This window comes from Protopterus annectens, chromosome 2.part1 (assembly GCF_019279795.1).
Source record: "Protopterus annectens isolate FY-2018-M chromosome 2.part1, PAN1.0, whole genome shotgun sequence".
Lineage (NCBI taxonomy): Eukaryota > Metazoa > Chordata > Ceratodontiformes > Protopteridae > Protopterus > Protopterus annectens.
Window position 1 is genome coordinate 1,022,007,044 of NC_056729.1, and position 22,614 is coordinate 1,022,029,657.

The window sequence follows — 22,614 nt, forward strand, 5'->3', positions numbered from 1 at the left end:
GAGGGTTAGGATAAAAGGTAGGTAGGTGTATGGATTGGTTTAAGGCTACCCTGGATACCACTTTTGGCATAAAGGATGGATTAGTATGAAGGGAAACCCTATCCTGATGGAAGATGAGGAAGGGCTGCACCGCCATGAGGGCCTGTAGTTCAGAAACCCTACGAGCTGAAGTGATGGCCAGAAGGAAAGCTGTTTTCCAGGACAAATATTGCAGATCTGTTGAGGCAGCAGGTTCAAAGGGAGGCAATGTTAATTTTTCTAGTATGTAATTAAGGTCCCAGGCTGGTATTGGTTGCTTCCTTGGAGGTCTTATATTCTTAGCCCCTCTGAGGAACTGCCGTAAGAGTGGATGAGAGAATAACGGGGGATCCGTGCTGAATTCTGCAGAAATGGCTGAGGCATGTATTTTAATGGAAGAAAATGAAAGTCCACTGTTCAGCAGTTCAGCTAGGTACTGTAAAACCTGAGGCAAGTTCAATTTTCTAGGGTCCTGTCCTCTTTTCTCATTCCAACAGCAAAATCGCTTCCATTTTGCGGAGTAAGCTTTTCTAGTAGATGGTCTTCTGGCCTCCAAAATGACATCCTGCACCTCCTTGGAGAGTAGGGTCTGTTGTGGTGTTAAGGAATTTTCCATGCAGCGAGGTTGAGCGTTTTCAGCTGACTGTGAAGGGTTTTGTAGTTGTTCTGAGTCAGCAGAAGAGGTATTAGAGGCAGGGACCAGGGAGGAGTATGTGCTAGGCTCCTCAGGAGCGGATACCAGTGTTGCCTTGGCCAATCTGGAGCAATCAGTATCATCCTCTGTTTGTCTGTTCTTGCTTTCAAGAGCACCTTGGGCAGAAGAGGCAGAGGCGGGAATGCATAAACTGTCCATGCTGTCCCAACTGAATGAAAGGGCGTCCACTTTCCAGGCCTTTGGATGGAAGGTCCTTGAACAAAACTTTTTCAATTGATGGTTCCTGTGGGAGGCAAAACGATCTATGTCTGGCCTCCCCCACGCTTGGATTATCTCTGTAAACACCTGAGGATGTAACTTCCATTCGTGTGGATCTGTCATATTCCTGCTCAGAGTGTCTGCCAGTGTGTTTTCCAGTCCCGGCAAGTACTGTGCTTGAAGTTCGATTTGTCTTTCCAGAGCCAAGTTCCAAAGAGTCATGGCTAGTCTGCACAAGGGGTATGAATGTGTTCCTCCTTGTTTGTTTATGTACCACATTACTGTGGTGTTGTCTGTTCTTATCAGTAATTGTCCTGGATGCAGGAAGTCCTTGAAAGCTGTAATTGCATTTATTACTGCTAGCATTTCTTTTTGATTGATGTGAAGGTGCTTTTCCTTGTGGGACCATTTGCCCTGAATGCACCTGTCCTTCATGTGCGCCAGGCGTAATCTGAGGCGTCTGTGGTTATGACTTGTTTTGCTTGAGGCTTGCAGAATGGAAGGCCTGTGTTTACTTGACATGCTTGGGCCCACCATAGAAATTCCTTTTGCAAACATGGAATTATTGGTATAATTGCTTCCAAACTGTGACTGTGTTGAGACCATAGATTTTTTAGGTACCATTGAAGTTTCCTCATATGCAGCTTTGCACATGGGATTAGAAGAATGCAAGATGCCATGAATCCCAGAGCCTGCAGGATTTTCCTTGCAGTAAGCCTGGTACTTTTTGCTAGTGTTTTGAAGTACTGAGATAATTGCCCTTGTTTTTCTGGCGTAAGGTATGCCATCTGGGTGTTTGTGTCCAAGCTGGCCCCCAGGAAGGTTATTTTCTGAGATGGTGTTAGCCTTGATTTCTCCTTGTTGATGGTGTATCCCAGAGAAAGCAGTAACCGTGTCACATATGCCAGATGTTCCAGTAATGTGTGTTTGCTGTCCGCTTGGATCAGGCAGTCGTCCAGATAAGGGTAAATTTGTATCCCTTGAAGTCTGCAAAAGGCAATCACTGATGCCAGGCACTTTGTGAATACTCTGGGCGCAGTAGATAAGCCAAAGGGCAATGCAGAGAATTGATAGTGGATTGAACCTGCAAGAAAACTGAGGTATCTTCTGCAGCTTTGTCTGATTGGGACATGCAGGTATGCCTCCTTGAGGTCCAATGTTACCAGCCAAAACTCCTTGCCCAGCATGGGAAGAAGTTGCTGTAATGTGAGCATCTTGAATTTTGGTGCAGTAGAAATGTGTTTAGGATGGATAAGTCCAGAATGGGTCTCCATTCGGTTCCTTTTCTTGGTACCAGAAAGAGTCTTGAATAAAAACCTTGACCTTGTTGGTGCGTAGGTACCTTTTGTATAGCTCTCATGTTTAGGAGCTTTGAAATTTGCAGTTGTGCCTCTGCCCTTTGATTTTGTGGCAGGTTTGGCATGCCTCTCATGTTTGGAAGAGTGTGAAATTGAAATTTGTAGCCTCTGTTTATAATGTCCAGTATCCATTTGTCTGTTGTGACAATATGCCAATTGCTTGCAAATAATGCTAGTTTCCCCTCCCAAAGGTGCTGCCAGCTGAGACTTGCTTGGCATGGAAATGAGGGAGTCATTGGGTTTGCTTCCTGTATTGTTGTGCACTGTCTTCACCACCTCTTGGTGCTGGAGATTGCCATTGTCTGCCTCTATAAGATCCTTGTGATTGCCCTCTGCCCCTTGTGCGTCTGTATCTACCTCTTTGGGGCTTGTCAGTGGCTGGAAAGGACCAGTTTTTTGAAGGCCAATTCCTGCTAAAACGTGGTGGCTGGACCTGTAAGAAAGCTTTGACAGTTTGCATAGATTTGGCTTTTTCTTCCATTTTTCGTAGTATATCCTCAGCATTAGTACCAAAAAGTACATCCTTTTGTAAAGGAGCATCAAGAAGCTTAGCTTTCACATGATCAGGCAAATTTTGTTCCCTAAGCCAGGCATGTCTGCGAATGACTGATCCTGTAGCAGCCGCTCTACTGGAGGCCTCTAGGGCATCATAACCACATTCTAAGGTGTGTTTACCCACTTGCTCCGCACTATGCATCATATCCTGTAACTCTTTTAAATCTGGTTGTTCAGGTTGAGACATTTTGTTTTTTAATTGTGATAACAGGAACTGTTGATATTTAATCATATGAAACTGACAGTTTAAGGCCCTCATGGCTAGGGTGGCCGAGGTATATACCTTCTTACCCCACCTTTCTAGAGATCTAGATTCCCTTTCTGCAGGAAGTGGATTCTTGGCAGTGGAGGCCTTTAATCCCTTAGGGCCTTGTGAAATGGTTTCAGGGTCAGTATTATGGCCTTTGTAGAGAAATTGGTGAGAACTGGGTACTCTGTAATATCCATCAGGCTTTACTGGTGCAGGAGGCAGAGAATCAGGGTTAAGACAAGCCTCCGAAAAGACATCATCCAGTACCTCCAAAACAGGGGGTATGGCCAGAGGTCTGTGCTGAGGTAACAAAGAAATTCCCTAAGTCTTTTCTTGGAATCTGAAAAGTCTTGGCCTTCCCAATGGAAGTGTTCCCTCAAAGTGTGCAAGGTTTCCCCAAAAGAAAAATCCTCAGGGGGGGATACAGAAGGAATGGACTGTTCTGCATCCGAATCCTCAAAAGGGGAGTAAGAGTGTTCCTCTGCATCAGAATGTTCTGATAAAATGGATCCCTGATCAGAAGAGGGATTCTTCCTCCACTCTGGGTCTCTTGTCAGGAGGGGGCTGAGAACCTCTGATAAGAGTTATTAGATCCTCAGCCATTTTAAGCATCTGTTTCTTAGGCATGGGTCCAGGAGATGGGCCTTGAGCAGCAGGCCTAGTGTGATGCCTGGCTGCTTTGGATTTAGTAAAGGCCTTAATAGAAAAAGAAGATGAAGGCCTAAATACACCATGGGTGGAGGTGGACCTGTCCACATTAGTAGGCTCGACATAAGCCGGGGCTTCGGTTGTAGTCTGGGAAAGGGCCGAGGACCCAGCGGTCTCGGGTACAGAAGACACCGCCAAAGGAGTGTCGTCGGTAGTCAGGGACTGCAAAGGCGTCTCGCTGAGAACCGGACCACGTGTAGCCTGTTTCGGCGTGGTGTCGGTCCTTTTCCTTGCGTTTTTTGGATAAAACGGTAGTCAGAGTGTCCGACGACATTTTATAGTCAAAAGCTTTACCAAAAAAGTGTTGGGCGAACTCCGCCCGACGCTTGATAGTGCGTTTATTGAAGGTAGCGCAAAAGCGACAGCCCGAGACGTCATGGTCTGGGCCCAAACAAGGTATGCAAAGGGAATGGAAATCCTTATGCGGTATTTGCTTCCCACAAGAAATACAATTATTAACTTTTTCTGACATCGGTCTGAGGCAAGAAAAGTTTCTAACGGGGTACTTAGCTTTAATGAAGACTTCGGTTCCAAATATTTTCGTAATTCAGGAGCTGGCCGACCGGCACTTGCGAACTGCTTCTGCTTCGGGCACCGCGCGGCAAAAAAGACTGAAGAACATGGCGTCGGCTGTGTCTTATATACTCTGGCCTTCCTGATGTCAGAAGAGTAAGCGACGACAACAGACGCCGGACCAAGACTTTGGAATTCGGCCGACCGAGGGACCGCCTGACGGCTGAAAACCCATCTGTGATTACTGCAGCTGTATGCACGATGAACATCAGTGTTTTATTTGCTGGCTGAGTGTCATGTGATAATACTGTCTATTTAAGCACATCCTTTACCGTGCATTTTTTTTTTATTTTTATTAATTAGATTTAAATAAATGTATTCAGTGGTCTGTGATCTCTTATCTCTACAGCACTTGGTGTGGTCATTTTTGTTTTTAAAGTGGGAGGGGCTACCAAAAGGAATAAAGGCATTTAAGGTGGATAAGGATCTTGCCCTAAGTGCAAGGTTTAAGGCACATACTTTGAAATGCATAAAAGGAGCCCTCCAAAGCTGTACAAATCAGGTCTGAACAAAGACTGCCCAATTCAGATCACGACAAAGAGCAAAGAAGCACATCATAAATGGGTAAGTATCTGACACATCTCACAATAAGGGAACAAACACTGACATCTGGGGAATCTATCACCCTACCTAGACACTATGCTGAAGCAGCAGTGCCACTTCCAAATGCAAGATATATGACAGATGAAGGACAATGATTTTTGAATTCTGTCATCACACTTCAACACAACAGTTAAAGGAGCAATGCATTTATCAATGGGACAGGACATTATCAAACATTTAAACAATACACAGATATTACATTTGTGTGCATAATGGCTGCATTATTTAAAATGCTCACAACAGGCCTTACAACATTCAACTTACCTGTATCCATTGCTGTTGTTTAACATCTCCTTTGTTGGCTTTCGCTTCATAGCCTTTTCCACCATACTTCTGATCTTCACTGATGCACTTTACATGGGTTTTGTATGCTTCACCCCTAAAAAATTTAAAGATCATACAAGGCATTTTACTGAGCAATACATGAATTTAAAGTGCTTAGTTAAATTTCAAAGTAAGCAAGCCAGAATGAGGACAGCTAAAATAATTCTACATAATTATCAAGGTCATGATAGCTCAGAAATCTTGTGTGCATATGTGCATGAAGGGTAAACACACATTTGTAGATAATCTTTGGATTTAGCAATTTATATAATGCACAGCTGCATCAAAAATGGTGCACGTAAATACACCAAAAGGGTAGACAACTCTTGAAAATCTGAAAAACTACTCTAATGAGTAAAAACCATTAACAGCCTAAGCTCTCAGGGATTAAGTACTAGCTGCAACAGTATGCCAGTGGCAGCACAAAAGTCTTCATACAATCCCCGATTATTCAAAGATCATCAGAGAATCCAAGTACCTCCTTCCACAGCCATGTTTTAAATGCAATGTTTCTGGGATTTTATTATGTATACTTGCATATGAAGTCTGTTTTTTTTTTTATTTTAACCTCACTCCCAGGCATCAGGCTTTCCCTGGCAACTCCCAAATGACCCATGTGTTTTTGCCAAAGAAAAGCTATAGCATTTATTCCCAGGACAACGTAAAAGCCCCAAGTCCATTTGTTTTTGGCCAGTATGAAAACTAATCATCCAAATTTTCCCATTTTGGCTGCTAAGACTTGAGAGCTGATGTTTTCATTTATAAGAGCCCCCCTTCTTCCCTGCCTAGCTAGCTCCCATAGTATCCTTCAAACATGAGAGCTGCTAGCAGAACCTAGGCTGTAAGGGTCACAGTCAGGGCTTCATCCTTCTACTCCACAAGTACAAGGCTATTTATGCAACATGAAAAAAACCCTAATTACTTGTCTGTGTCAATTCTAGTGATGAATTCTAGTGATGAGTTGATCACACTATATACTACAATGGTTAGTTGTTCTTTCTCTCAAAACAATATTTAAAAAGACAAGTATCAGATAGCATCAGTTAATAAAATAGAAGGAAAAAGAGGCTGAAAACCATATGGATGTCCTGCAGTTTTCAGCTAGTTACTCAAATTCTACTTTCCTCATGAAAAGGACTACAAGAGTGGGGAGGAATTTCACCTCAGCTTGAGGTGCAAGCAACCCATAGACTATACGAGACGTGTAAGGGGCCACTGCCCTGGAGAAAAAAAAAAAAAAAAAGATTTGGAGTCAATACTGAATTTGATGAAAAACTAATTCAAGAATGCTGCTTCTGGTAATTCTAAAGCCATAAAAACCAAATACTACAAAAATGACTGGGCTGAATGCATAACACTTTATGGTTAGTTTGTGCTCAAACAACTCTGCCATTTGCATGCTATAAATATCATACACTGGTACACAGCATGCAGATTCACTTCAATATAGAAAGGATCAACTGTATGCACCGAAAAGGAAAAGAAAGTAGAAACTGGACTTGTTTTGGACAGAAGTACCAACAATAAATAAATAGGACAGGTTACAAACTCTATGAAGACCTGGACTTAGAAACTTTGTTGTCTGTGTTCATACAAAGTGTTCTCAAAAACCAACATTATCCACCCCTACTGTTTCTTTTATTTTTCTTAGATTCCTCACCACCGCCACATTATCAGAATGAAGATATGTGCATAGGGCACTTTGACACAAAACTGGCACTTTTTTGGCAGTGCCACCTGCGTACCATAAAGAAAGCTCTTATCCTTCAACTGTTACCCATATTGCATGCTTGCATTTAAGTGCTGTGTGTGGCACAAAATGCAACATCAGGGGGCTGAAGAGCTAAAGGCAATAACTTTTCATGCTGTGGTGACATTGTAAATCATCACTGCAGAACAGGCATGTTAGAGAAATCTAGTGCATCACATTAACAAAAATACTTGTGTTTTGAAGTCCACAGATTCTTCACACATGGAAGAAATGCAGTAAAGTTATCTGAACAGCCATATTACCTAAAAACCCTTAATATCTCGCAGCTGTTGTAGATCCACTAGTGCAAGGCACAAAATACTCACAAATGCTAACTAAAATGCAGTATTCAGTAAAGAGTCTTTTGACAACAGGAACATATCAAGACTCTGGGAAAATACACAAAGCACATTGATTTCCCAAAGCTGAAATACAAATTAGATTTAGGTGATAAAAGGACAGTACTGCAACAGTTAATAACTCAAGTTAAGGCATGCATCTGATGAAAGTTCTTACCAGAAGTCTTTACCACAGTCAATACAAGAAAGGCATGTGCAGTTTCTGCAGATGTATTTATGTTTTTCTGCTTGAGCTTTCTTTACAGATTCTCCACATCCATTGCATATGAAGAAGACCATTCTGATCTACTCTGACATCTGACTTCTCTGGGAACAACAGATGCTAGAAGATTTCCATCCAACAAGTTGCTTTGTAAAAAATAAATGTGAACATTTAGTCAAATTAAAATCTATGTAAAACTGCAGTTAACCATCCAATTTACTTTTTTTTTGCTGCAAACCTACATCTTACTTACTCTTTGAATTTCTTCACAAGCCTTTCCAATATCCATTTAAAAACTCCACCTTTCTAACTTCTACTAACTCTAGAACTGCCTACTGTTGGATCAAAGCGTTGTCTTTTTTGAATTTACCTAGTTTTCAGAATGGTTATATTAACATGCAGAAAACTGTACAATCAATTTGTCATGTTTAGCAGTAATGCTAGTCTGTACTAAACTGTAATGTCAATTTGTACTAAAACTGAATACTATCTCTCTGTAATGTGGAAAACATGACAATGTATATTCTATTTTATATCTTCCTGGAGTTTTTCTCACTGAGCCTCCACTGAAAATGGGTTTAACCCAGTTGATTTTCCCAGTCAACAAATGTCAATAAATAAATAAAATACAATAAATTTTTATAGACACACCACACACACCACACACACCACACACACCAGGCAAGAAAAAAAAGGCCAGAATATGTTCTGGGATGCTGAAAAGTATTAAACTATGCAAGCAAAGTTTTAAAATGACCGTAAAGTATTTAGCAGACCAATGTAACAATTATTTGCAAAGCACCACCTTTGATCAACACTGACATTTTGCTAGAACTGGTAAAAACTGAAAGAAAAAGGAACATGCAACACAAATTATCAGTATGTATAATGATCTAACAGACTCTGCTATCATGTGGTCCTTGGATTTGTGTTGCAGGACTGGTTTTGTTTGTGGTTCACTCTGCCTTTAAACAAAATATAACAAACTTATACCCACTCTATTCTACTTCAACCTTGTCTTACTTGGCAGATTATAATGTTTTCAGTGGCTGGGGTCTACTAAGGCATTCATTTTTGGTGCTGCAATGTAACACGGTTGAAGCACAGTCACCATTAAATACTTCAACAGAAGGCTGTGCCTTGCTCTGCTGAATAACTAAACATTTATATTTTTTGGAAGTCTTCTATAGTAAATGAACAACAAAGATTGTGGACTTCATTTAAAAGAAATAGCAAAACCAAAAGGTACAATTAAGGGACGAGTAAGTAATACTTTAAAGAAGCTATTCCAATCAAATTCAGTATTATAAAAGCTATTCAGTTAGTATCAACACTTATTTTATGAAGCAACTTCCTACTGTTGTGCTATTTATTTGCTTTTGTTTACAAGAAAAGTCCAAATGGGTACAATGCTAATTTTCAGTGTAGGCTCAGGGAAAAAAAAAAACCTCAGACAAAGTTTAAACAAGCTCTAAAAATATATACAAATAAAAATGAACAAACAGAAACTATTACACAAAGATATGAAGTGTAGTAAGTTGTAAGAAGCAACGCTGGTGCATATCACACTGAAGCAGGAAATTACTATAAATGTAACAACGTCACTAAGCAGTAGAGATATCAATGCCTGATAACTGAAGTAATGCAATATGCATCTATTAAGTGCCAATATTTCTCATGGAAGGAGTGCAACAAGCTCACTTCAGTAAGACGAGGAGCCAGTTGGGAAAAAATGGCTTATAAAGTAAAAGGAGGAAACCTAAGAATCTGGGAATTTTTAACCAAAAAATTCAGGACATTTGCAAATTGCAGTATGATTGTAATGTAGTTTGAGGTTAGTCTTAACAGCAAGGAGGTTATTTGTCTGATTATGAAGGGAATCCTGTTCCATAGATCAACTATACTTACTAATTAGGTGCTGGTCCATGTTCCTTTGGGTTTGTACCATTTTATTGTATTGCTGATGGCTGGTGTGTTTGAGGGATGGTGTAGTAACATGACATTATGACCTTTGTATATGACATACATGGTAGTTCTAGTCGGTTCAGGTTCTGCAAGGGAATACAATGGACTTGGTTTGGGAGACTGCATGCACATTTACTTATTTTGTTCTAACTTTTCAAGCTTGTGCATTAGTATTGTTTGAAGATTAGTTAAAATAGTAGAGGCTTACAGCAGGCTAGGAAGCACGAAGGATGTTGCACTTACCCTCCTGCTGTGGTGAGAAATGGCCTGGTTTGGTAAAGCCGCCTTAATTTGTATTTTTTGTTTTGACAACAGCACTGATATGCTGGTCAAATTTAAGTTAACCATCTGTGATAACATTCAGTAACTTTCTATAGGTGACTTCTTGCATTTTGGTGTTATTAGAGGCACCGATACTTAATGCCGTGGTAGCTGGTGGGAGGTTACTGGAGGTAAATGTAATTTTTTTTTTGTGGAATTAAGGAGAAGCTGGGATTATTCCAGGAAAATTTCAATAGCGGAGGAGTCTTGGGTGACTGGAGTTGTGACTGAGGAGAAAAGACTTGAACAGTCAGCATACTGTATGACTGGTACGTGTTTGGCTGCCTTGTGCAGGTCATTTATGAATATATTAAACAGTAAGTGTCCTTGAATCGTTCTCTGTGGTACTCCTGTTTGTACTGGCTCATGAATAGAGTACAGCTGGAATCCTGACATTTAACAAATTAGTTAAATCAACAGCTGTGCACAGAGAAAACATTCAATGGCAGTGCTGCTTAATCCTAGCTGTGAGAGCTTGTTGAGGAAAAAAGGGTGAGATACTCTAACACCATCGACAGGTACAGAAATAGGGTGGAGAAAGGGTTACCTATATTTCTCTTTTGGTCGACTGTCTAAAAAGTGTAGTACGGCAGCTGCTCTGCTATGATGGGATGGGAATGAAATCATGTGTGGGAAAAGTAGATATGGGAGTACTGCAATAGATCAATAGTTTGAAAGTTCAGTACAGCAACCTTCCTTTATGTACTGGTATAATGTAAGACGTTTTCCATATTTTTTGGAACACAAGGCTAGTAAGCATCTGTTTATTAACAGAGAGACCAAGTAGCTCATTCTATTTGCTCCTAATGTCTGACACTATATAGGGACACTGTCTATTTGTACTGTAACCTGTTTTAGTTTGTTCAAGTACTACTTTACTAGTAATTGTGACCAATTCAAATGAGAAATGAACTGTCCAACTGGTACAGGAGTTTGGGAAGAGGAGGTACAGACACTGGCAGATATGACAGGTAATAGCTATAAAGTGTTCATTGATTCTGCAAGGTATAGTGGCATTAGTTTCAGTGGGAAGGTGGTTAGGTATGGGCTTGGTACCTGGGTTCGGTCATTTTGGGATTATTACAGTAGGTGGTCTGGGCTGTTCTGTAATTGACAGGGCCTCAAACATCTACCCTACACAGACAGGCTAAAAGCCTGGTCTTTCAACTCAATTTCATACAGACTCCTCATTGGTTACCTCTTTCTGGCATACAAAGCAATCTCAGACCCCGCCTTAAAGGGACTGCTGCATATCCGCAAGTCAAGCTCCACTTGAGTAATCCGCACGTGTGATCTCAGCCTGGTCTGAGACATCAATAGGACTTGTTGGTGGGACAGATTTGTGTCCCAGAGACTGCCCCATCTGTGGAATAGACTTCCTCTCCACGTCAAGCAGCGCACCTCATTATCCGTTTTTAAGCACAACCTGGATAACTGGATGGGAAATGGAAACTATACCCCTGGGATTCCACCTGTGACCCTGCTGGACTGGGGCACTGGGTGCTGACTAGGCTAAACTCTTGACTCTGCTTATAAGGGCCTCAGGGCCAATAGCCTAGTAACTTCCTATGCCCTATGATATGATATTGATGAGTCAAGTGGCATGCTAAGTGGGAGAGAGTAGAATGGGAGGGTACTTAGAATAAGAGGAAATGTGAATGGTTAAGGGGAGGGGATGGAGAAATGGTTGTATACAGAATGTGGCAGGGATGGTGATGGAAGTAGAGAGAAGCGGGTCTACTCTTGACAGAAAACACACCACCTTCCTCCTCATTGTAAGGTTTGTGGAACAGAAAGGCTGGTAGCCTCCGCTATCAACCTAAGAATAATAAAGGTGGAATTAGGAACATAACTCTAACCAAAGGTTACAGTAGGTAGAAAATACTGCATGGAAGAAAAAACAGGAGTCCTAGCTGATGCACTTGCGTCTTCAAGTCCATTGGCCCTTCCCTTAATAAAGCGTACTGCCATTTTTGCTCACATTGAACTACATCTCACATTGCAATTACTCAATACCACATATTTCTTCAATGACTGCTACATGCTGTTGACTACGTTTACAGTTTTATACACCTGCTCTTACATATACATACATACACAGATATAAATAGATAAAAAAACTACTTGATATTACTTTGTTGGAAGGGTTTTAATTATGAAAACTTACTGCAAAATTAATACACGAGGCTTTCAAACTACAAAAGCTATACGTTGTTTCAAACCTTCATTCTATTTCACTAATCCAGTGATCGGACATACTGACACAGACAAGAAAAAAAATATACCTGAAGTCCACACAGCTACAAATAAAATAATAATCTTTGATACAAGCCAGACAAAAATGTAACCCACAGCAACACAAACACTAAACCAGCTTTGAATTACAGTGGGTCTTATTCATGTTACCCGAGTTAACCCCATCTTCTCTGAAAATAGGCACAATAAACAAAATTACTATTTTAAATTTTCCTCAGCACTCTTGAAATAAAAAAAAAAAAAAAAAACCTTTAAGGAAAAGTGGAAAAACTGTTGATCTGAAACCCAAAAGCTCTTTCAAAAGGCATATCAAAAATACCAGTGTTCGAGGTAGACAGTCAATAAAAAGTGCATGATAGATCAATCACATCCCCTTACATGCAGGTACACCTTTCACAGTAACCAAAACAATGACATCAACTATCCCCAGATCAATCTTCAAATGGTGTCAAGGCAATAGATTGGGAATACGTTAGTAGAATATATGCAGTAATGACTGAATCGTTTTAACACTCCACATTACCAAGTTCCCTTCTTAGTCTTATCCTTTGCCATCTACATTTTAAAATCCAAATTAAAATCACACCCATCAAAAAGAAATTCTGGCCTGTGTATTAGCAGCATAACTCTTTCCTCCTTATGCAGCCACATCAAGCATCTATCAAAATCCAGACCATCTGTTTCCAGGTCATAAGTAAATAACTGTATATGGGTAATACATGCATATGCCCCATCTGCTGACTGTGCACTAACATTTCAATTATAAACTACAAAATAACGATGAATGTCTGACTGCGGTGGTGGTACTGCGGTAGCGTTTTCGCCTCACAGTACGACGTTGTCCTGTTTGATTCTCAGCTAGAGCGTCTTCTGTGTGGAGACATGTGTGAATGGGCGTACCTTCGTTGAAGGTTGTGCATCAGAGCTGGCAACTCGGCATGTAAAAATCTACTGCCAATCATTAGCGGACCGGAGTTCCGCTGTGGTGACCCCTAACCGGGAAAAGCCGAAAGACGACACAACAACAACAACAAAAAGTTCTTTAGATATCTGCTCACTTTTCGCATGCTATAAATACTTTATGGTGATCACCTATTAAATCATACTTGCACAACAGTAAGGTATACTTAAACGTTGTTAGTTCACGTTAATTGCTTGTGCAAATGTATATAAATTGAAGTCTTTCTCCTAAAGGGGCCTATCCCAGTCAGACTTTCCTGTAAGCCAAAGGCAATACATACATACATAAACACCAGTTGTTACATGTACTGCATCATATGTCCAACTGCATTGGAGCCACAGTAAACAGAATGCTTAGAACTCATTTCTTGAAGAGAATCTGATTGACAGGGAGGGAAAGAGAGGATTAGCTACTTTAAAACACAAAAATCTAATTACACATACAAGGAGATTACCACCAGCTAAATAATGCTTTCTGGGTATCTGAAGATTAATGACAAAGCAGAATCCTCACAAGGATCATTGTTAAGTGGTATTACGGATATGCAGCTTTTGTGGTTAAACGATTAGCAAAATGGCCTCAAAATGCCAACAAAACTGAGGTTTTTAGAGCACACAGTAACTTTTACCATGAAAAAATGGTATCTGGATAAAAAAGAAAATGTAAACTAATTTAGTTATGCACTTCTGATTACAAAGCCTGCCCATTACAACAGTAACCTGGGAGATTACAAAGAAAAATATAAAAGGACAAAATAATTTGGTATGCACAATTCTGGCAAGACATCTGGCATCCAAGACACAAGCAAAAGTGCAAACATAAAATAACCACAAAAATACAGATAACTTAACAATTAAGCTTCAAACTGAACTAATCAAATCACTTCATAAGTAGTAATATCATCACTAGAAGAGGGTATCTGTAAACCAGAAGGAAAAACACAAACATTTAGCTTATCACAACATAAATCTTCCTTTGAGAATGTAGAAACGGGAAATCATCTGGATAAGAACAACCCCAAAAAAGGTTTACAAGACATGGTTTACGTTTAAAGAGAGCAACTACAGTGGAAAGCCTAAGGTCAAACAGAAACCTGTGCCAGGCTGAAGGTGCATGGTAGGATAAGAAATGCTATAAGAATGTGTCTTGGGTAGGTAAAACAATGCATAACTGCAGAACCAGTGAAATTCAGAATGCTACTAGGTACCGATAACATTATCAGAAAATGACATTATGACAGAGATAACATGTGAAACTACTAACAGCAGAGCAAATCTGACAAAAATTAGCAAACTGAGGGGCTGCATGGGCAAAATTATATTACTGTAGAAAATATCAGGTTACTTGTAACTGTCCATCTTTTTGCCCACCTCTTTAGTTGCATTACTTCTTGATATAGCATCAGGGCATTCTTACTTGCACACAACATACAGTAGTGATGTAAAGTGGCTTGAACTTTACTATGAAGTCTAAGAGCACAGATTTAAGGAAGTAACGGCAGATATAGAGGGGAGACCAAAACATTTTATTTTGCACTTTAAAAGTTTCTGCAACCTCAGGTGAGAATACAAAACTACGACGGATGTGGGGATGTAGGGGCATCCACTCCCAAATCAAAATCCACTAACTTTAGTCAACTACAAATGAAATAAATGACTTTACATGCAACTGAATGTTTCAGCAGTTTGTATCTGAGGTGGTAGTTTTCCCTTCAAATACAGCCAAAAAATTAGTTTAGAAGAGTTAACCTTTGAACAGATGAACATAAATTAATCTACACTTGGAAACCAAAAAACAAGAAGAGAGGTAGCAATGTGTCCCTAGTAAAAGAAGGTCAAGCAACAGAAACTGCAGGCAATGAATCATATGCATCAATGGCCTTAAGATATGCATATTCTTCACACATTAGAGATGTGTCAGCATATAAGTGTGAACAGCTGTGAAAGTTATACTAGAGGTATTTTTTTTTTTAATTAAAGTAGTGGATTCATGACACTTAGCTGTGAAAGCAAACAGCACTGTTTTGTTCTGGAGACATTTAACAAATGGCAACCTTAACCATGAGAGTGCCTAGATCATAAAAGCAAATCACATATCCTACAGCTAGACTGGAAATACTTAACACAGAGCAAGTCTATCTTGCCTATAGTAAAAGAGAGAGACTGATGATGCAAGTAACTGGGACAATGGCATAACAGCCGGACAAGTATAAAGTGAGACTGAGACGAGCCAGTCAGATTGTGTAGCCATTTCTTTTTAGATTGATTTTAAAAGTTTAAAAAACATAGGAGTTCTGGGGTAAAGAGAATTTAGTAAAAAATATTTGTACTGGACTGACAACAAAATATTAGAAAAAAGTACCAAGTCCAATCCCAAGTAAAATGTGTGTGTGTGTGGGGGGGGATTGATAACTTCTTAGTGTTTGCAGACAGCAAATATACTGATAAAGACACCAGCTAATTAATTACAGTTAACTCTCAAGTAGAGACTTGTCCTATGACTAACTGATCAAGTATTATCTGCCTAAACCTGGTAGACCAAAAGTAGTTTGACAACCTCTGGCAGTGGGGAATAAGGGGTGTTTCTAATGTTGGTTTTAACCCTTAGGTGTACAAGTATTAAAAGTTCTGACCTAGTCTGCAAAATTATATAATGAAATAATGTCAATCAGCATGTCAGAGATTGGCAACCAGGCTGACAGACTAATGTGCAGGACAAGAAAGTTTTGGGTTAAAGCACAGTTTAGTGATTTCCAAAAGGGGCATTTGGTACATCTATAATGGAGCAGTTCTTTGGGTACACATCAATTTTTAAAGCAGCACACTAATTATTTATGTCTGGCTTTTATGAATTTTCATGCTGTCCGAGTGAAGTTATTAATGGGAAGCTCTTAATAGTTGTTAGAATCTGAAGGCAGAAGGAGAGTCAACTGACAGACATGTATCAAAATGTGAGCTTCTGTCTTTAGACTGAACCAAAGCAATGTGCTCAGTTCAAGAGGAACTGCTCTGGAGGTGCAGGAATTTTGGAGTAGATTATATTAAGTAGGGGTGTAGGGATACTCAGTACTATGCTGCAGTTTCTCTACAATCTTCTTTACCAAGTGAACACAAGATAAATGTATATCCTAATTCAATAACAGAGTGCTGGACAGAAAAGACTGCAAGAATTTATTTATTTTGCTGTTTATTGGTTTATCCTACTGGGTTTAGTCAAAAATCCCCTTTCCAGCAGAGGCCTGGGGAGAAAGCTCCAACACATTAAGCAGACATTTAGTAATAGCCAATGTTACTTAATGCCTGTATGTGTGTAACAACTACACATAAAAAGATGGCCTCAGTTTTGCTCTGGCATATCAGCACACGAAGAACATGGCTTCTCTTTTTTTATTTCACCAAATCTTTTGGGTTTCTAATACCATGATGGGAATGGACCCAATTCCTACGTCTCGGTACGATTAGAGTTCATAAAATTAGTGTTGTTTCAATCTTTGATGTCAGCCAAAAGTGTTCTTTGCAGCACCTGCAATGTGCTCAGTAATGATTCCTTCTGCAATTCGTACGGGGTTACATGTTTCGGTAACATTTAGCGGATGTCATGTAATAGTAAGCACCTTGTATGGCAGTGATACACCAAACAGGCATAGATCTGCAATCAGATAGATACACAGACAGATTGGGGTATAATCTGACCGAGACTAAAGTCATTTATTCAGATCGTGCAGTTGCTTTTATCTGTGCAAAGTAGATTAAGGGATGCAAGCCTATTAGTACAGCTACTTTTACAATGTGTAACACATTTTAAGTGTAGCTATACTAATAGGCTGGCATCTCTTAGTCTATGCCATATTCTCCATGTGCCAATAATCCTGCCAAAGCAAAACTGAAACCTTCTTTTTCTTCCCCAATACAAGTATGTGTAATTACTAGTAAACACGTTTTTTTTAGCTTTTCCCGAATTTCTACATATTGCTAACATGTACTCATCAGAAAGTAGTATTTACTACAAATTTTCTTGTGTTTGTAACCCCCAGTGTCCTTCTGCGGGCAGACATCCTGATCAGAGTTTGCTTTCTTCTAAAGCTAACTACAGCTGTTCAGATTATAATGCCCATGCGTAGATTGTCACATCCGAGTTCCATTCACTTACAATGGAAAAAAACAGAAGCAGTGCTAATTTTGAGAGGCCTTAGTACTAGTATCACTTGTGAAATCTAACTTATAAATTTTATAAATTTGTGACAAATGTGATTTTTCACATTTATTAAGAATTCCAATAATTTAGGAAACAATTTCTTATCTAGGTTAAATATTTTATCTGTGTGTTCACAAAGTTTCTAAATATTTGTAAAATTAACCAATTCTCAGAATCTTGGTTGTAGTTCGACCTTAAAATTTTAACAATATAAATATCAGTACCATTTAAGAAATGAAGTCAATAAATTACTTCACTGTTTCAATATTACCATTTTGTTAAAGTTATGAGTTTCTAATCAGTCATTTGCATATACAATTGGAAACATAGAAAATACCAAGTCTTTAATACAATGGTTAGAACATGTGAACATTTGGAAAAAGTAAATGATGTTATTTAAACTGGGAATTTAAGAAGAAGAAGAAGAAGAAGTGCAATTCCTTTACGCAAAAATCTTTTAATAACCAGATAAACTATTAGGGACTACTTGTTTATAAATGGTTGCGATATATTTTTTAATGTATTGTTTCCACTTTGAATCCTAAGATGAATTTATCCACAATGCTATATATTTTACAATTGTTGAAGTAGCATACAATTGAATATCAGGGAATCCTATTCCACAATTATCCCAACCTTTTCCTGGTTTATTGCAATGCTAAAAAATTTAAGTAGAATATTATTCTTCTGCAGCAGTTTTTTTTTTTTTTGCGGAGATAGTACTAATAGATTGTAAGACAAACAATATTTTAGGGAGAATTACCATCTTAATAAGCATTAATTGTTCTTCCATGGTACACAAGAATTTGTTCCAATTTGTGATTAGACCTAAAATTGTATCAACAACCTGTTGAAAGTTTGTATCATTTCTTTACTACTACTTCTTCTTTCGGCTGCTCCCGTTAGGGGTCGCCACATCAGATCAACTGTTTCCATTTCTTCATGTCCTCTGCATCTTGCTCTGTCACACCAAGTGCCTGCATGTTCTCTCTCACCACATCCATAAACCTTATCTTAGGCTTTCCTCTTTTCCTGTTACCTGGCAGCTTCATCCTTAGCATCTTTCTCCCCAATATACTCTGCATCCCTCCTCAGCACATGTCCAAACCAACGTAATCTTGCCTCTCTGGCTTTGTCTCCAAACCTTCCAACCTGGGCTGACCCTCTAATATACTTATTCCTAATCCTGTCCATCCTCGTCACACCCAGTGCAAATCTTAACATCTTCAACTCTGCCACGTCAAGCTCTGACTCCTGCCTTTTTGTCAATGCCACTGTCTCCAACCTATATAACATAGCTGGTCTCACTACCCTCTTGTAGACCTTCCCTTTCACTCTTACTGGTACTCATCTGTCACAAATCACTCTTGACACTCTTCTCCACCCACTCCATCCTGCCTGTACTCTCTTCTTCACCTCTCTTCCACACTCACCATTACTCTGAACTGTTGATCCCAAGTACTTAAACTCATTCACCTTCGTCACCTCTACTCCCTGCATCCTCACCATTCCTCTGTCCTCCCTCTCATTCACACACATATATTCTGTCTTAGTCCTGCTGACCTTCATTCCTCTTCTCTCTAGAGCATATCTCCACCTCTCCAGGGTCTCCTCCACCTGTTCCCTACTCTCATTACAGATCACAATGTCATCTGCAAACATCATAGTCCACGGGGACTCCTGTCTGTCAACCTGTCCATCACCATTGCAAATAAGAAAGGGCTCAGAGCTGATACTTGATGTAATCCCACCTCCACCTTAAACGCATCTGGCACTCCCTCCGCAGACTAAACCGCTGTCACACTACCCTCGTACATATCCTGTACCACTCTTACATACTTCTCTGACACTCTCGACTTCCTCATACAATACCACAACTCCTCTCTAGGCACCCTGTCATATGCTTTCTCTAAATCCACAAAGACACAATGCAACTCCTTCTGACCTTCTCTGTACTTCTCCATCAACACTCTCAGAGCAAACATCGCATCTGTAGTGCTCTTCCCTGGCATGAAACCATACTGCTGATCACTAATCATCACCTCCCTTCTTAACCTAGCTTCCACTACTCTTTCCTATAACTTCATACTGTGACTGATCAGTTTAATCCCTCTGTAGTTACTACAGCTCTGCACATCACCCTTACTCTTAAAAATCGGTACCAAAACACTTTTTCTCCATTCCTCAGGCATCCTCTCACTTTCCAAGATTTCATTAAACAATCTAGTTAAAAACTCCACTGCCGTTTCACCTAAACACCTCCATGCTTCCACAGGTATGTCATCTGGACCAACAGCCTTTCCGCTCTTCATAGCTATCCTTACTTCCTCCTTGCTAATCCACTGCACTTCATGATTCACTATCCGCACATCATCCAACCTTCTCTCCCTCTCATTCTCTTCATTCATCAACCCCTCAAAGTACTCTTTCCATCTGCTCAACACACTCTCCTCACTTGTGAGTACGTTTCCCTCATTATCCTTTATCACCCTTACCTGCTGCACATCTTTACTAGCTCGGTCCCTCTGTCTAGCCAATCGACACAGGTCCTTTTCTCCCTCCTTAGTGTCCAACCTTCATACGCCTTATCCTTAGCCTTCGCCACCTCTCTCTCTTTGCCATGCACCTCATCTCCTTATACTCGTCTACTTTCTTCATCTCTTTGACAATCCCACTTCTTCGCCAACCTCTTTCTCTGATTACTCTCCTGTACTTCTTCATTCCACCACCAGGTCTCCTTGTCCTCCTTCCTCTTTCCAGATGTCACACCAAGCACCCTTCTAGCCATCTCTCTTACTAGCTCTGCTGTAGTTACCCAGCTATTCGGTAACTCTTCACTGCCACCCAGTGCTTGTCTTAACTCTTCCCTGAACATCACCTCACAATTACCCTTTTTCAATTTCCACCATTTGATCCTTGGTGCTGCCCTCACACTCATCCTCCTCTTCTTGATCAACAATGTCATCCTACAAACCACCATCCTATGCTGCCTAACTACACATTCCCCTGCCACCACTTTACAGTCTCCAATCTCCTTCAGATTGGCCCTTCTACATAAGATATAATCCACCTGTGTGCATCTTTCTCCACTCTTGTATGTCATCCTATGCTCCTCCCTCTTGTTAAAATACATATTCATCACAGCCATGTCCATCCTTTTCGCAAAATGCACTACCATCTAACCTTCTGCATTCCTTTGCTTAACACCATACCTACCCAACACTTCCTCATCCCCTCTGTTCCCTTAACCAACATGCCCATTGAAATCTGCTCCAATCACCAGTCTCTCACCCTTGGGTACAGTCATCACCACTTCATCCAACTCACTCCAAAATTTTTCTTTCTCATCCATCGCACACCCAACTTGTGGAGCATATGCACTAACATTCGTCATTACACCATCAATTTCCAGCTTCATAAACATCACTCTGACATCTTTTCACCTCCAAAACACTCTTAGCATACTGTTCCTTCAGGATAATGCCTACGCTATTTCTTCTCCCATCCACACCATGATAAAACAATTTGAAACCGCCTCCGATACACCTAGCCTTGCTTCCCTTCCATCTGGTCTCTTTCACACACAATATAACAACCGTCCTTCGGTTCATCATATCAGCTAGCTCCCTCCCAATACCAGTCATACTGCCAACATTTATCATTTCTTTACTATTAGAAATAATTGTTATACCAAGGTATTTCATTTGATTGCTATTCCAAATGATGTAAGAATATGTTCTAAATGATTTTAGTTAATAATGTACTTATTTTATTACCATTACATCTTAAGTTAGAGATTTCTTCAAACTGACTCCTAGAACTAATGAATTTTCTAGATTTCCTACGGTTAGTAAAATATCATCAGCAAAGAGATGAATCTTTAGTTCGAAATATTTTATTTTGATACCATTAATGTTCTTATTGGATCCAATACTATTAGCAAAGAGTTCTACAGCTAATGCAAAAAGTAAAGGTGATAATGGATAACCTTTTTTGTGCCTTTTTGTAATTTAAAGGACTAAGAAAGAAAATAACCTATTTTTACATAAGCACAAGAGTTATTGTACAACCTAGGAATTAATGCAATTAGCTCAGGTAAGAGATTATACACTTTAACTTAAACAGGTATAACCAATTAACTGACTCAAAACCTTATCTAAATCAATACTAAATGACAGAAAGTAGTTTTATTTGCATAGTCTATTAATGTATGTATTCTTATTATATTATCCTGTTCTTGTCTATTTAAAATGAACCAGTTTGATCATGGTTAACTAGTTTAGGTACAAGTAAATTAATTCTGATAGCTAAAATGGACATGAGCATCTTACAGTCCACATTTAAAAGTGAAATAGATCTGTATGATAAATGCTTTTTGGGATCCTTATCTTGTTTTAAAATAGGTGATATAAGGGAATATTTTCATGATGGGAGGACTTCAGCAGTTGTTTTTCTTTCTCTGTAGAACTTATCTAATATTTTTACTGCATCAGTAATATTTTATATAGTTCTGGTATAAGACCATCTAAGCAAGGCACCTTATTTTTTTTTTTACTTTATTCGATTTTTTTCTGTTAAAGTGAATGATCTATCAAATTTTTATTTATTCAATTGTTGTTTTATTATATTTTCCCTTATAAAAGTTTCAACTATATCATCATTATCTAGGTTATTTGCATTATTTATACTTTCATAAAATATTTTAACTCCCTCAAGAATAGCTTTAGTATCTTCTCTTCCAAGACGGCTGTACATTGAGTAACAGCTTAATTCTGGTTCTCCCACTGTGAAAACAGAAACTTAGCAGAAAAATACAGTGGACCTGGATTTCTGAGTAACTTTCAGTAACTGACTAGCAAGTGCACTGCCTGGATGCCAGGAAAAAAGGAATATAGAGGACCTGAAGGAAAACCAGCTATAAAAAGGTGACAAAAATACTGACCGGGAAAAAGTACTTTAGCTATTCAGCAAAAAGAAGTGCAAGCTCCAGGCATGACGTCTAGTAATCTAGAGGAAAGTATAAAGCAACTGCATACAGACCTGACTAAAATAAACAAAAGACTGATGGAGTACATCAACTCAAACAAACAAAAAAGGTGAAAAAATGGAAGAAGCTTTAAACAGATACTCAGACGAGATGATAAAAATGCAAAACTCAGAGGTAAAAATGAAAAAAGGCTGGGTGAAAATGAGAATGCACAAGAAGAGATGTTGCAAAACACAGAATTACAGGATAGAGCACGTAGAAAAAACATGAGATTTTCTGCTGTACCTGAGAAGCTGGAAGGAAACAGACTGTATTCA

The 22,614-nt window shown here is 39.4% G+C and overlaps 1 protein-coding gene across 2 annotated transcripts in view; it reads right to left on the reverse strand.

Moving 5' to 3' along the window:
- The window catches only part of LYAR (Ly1 antibody reactive), a 458,582-nt gene that overhangs the window by 405,996 nt on the left and 29,972 nt on the right, over nt 1-22,614 (reverse strand). For both annotated transcript variants that reach the window (XM_044062603.1, XM_044062604.1), the window contains exons 2-3: nt 7,569-7,759; nt 5,243-5,357 (exon numbers count right to left, since the gene is read on the reverse strand). In XM_044062603.1, the coding sequence (XP_043918538.1) occupies nt 5,243-5,357; nt 7,569-7,690 (237 nt within the window). In that variant the 5' untranslated portion in view covers nt 7,691-7,759. The remainder of the gene's footprint in view (nt 1-5,242; nt 5,358-7,568; nt 7,760-22,614) is intronic.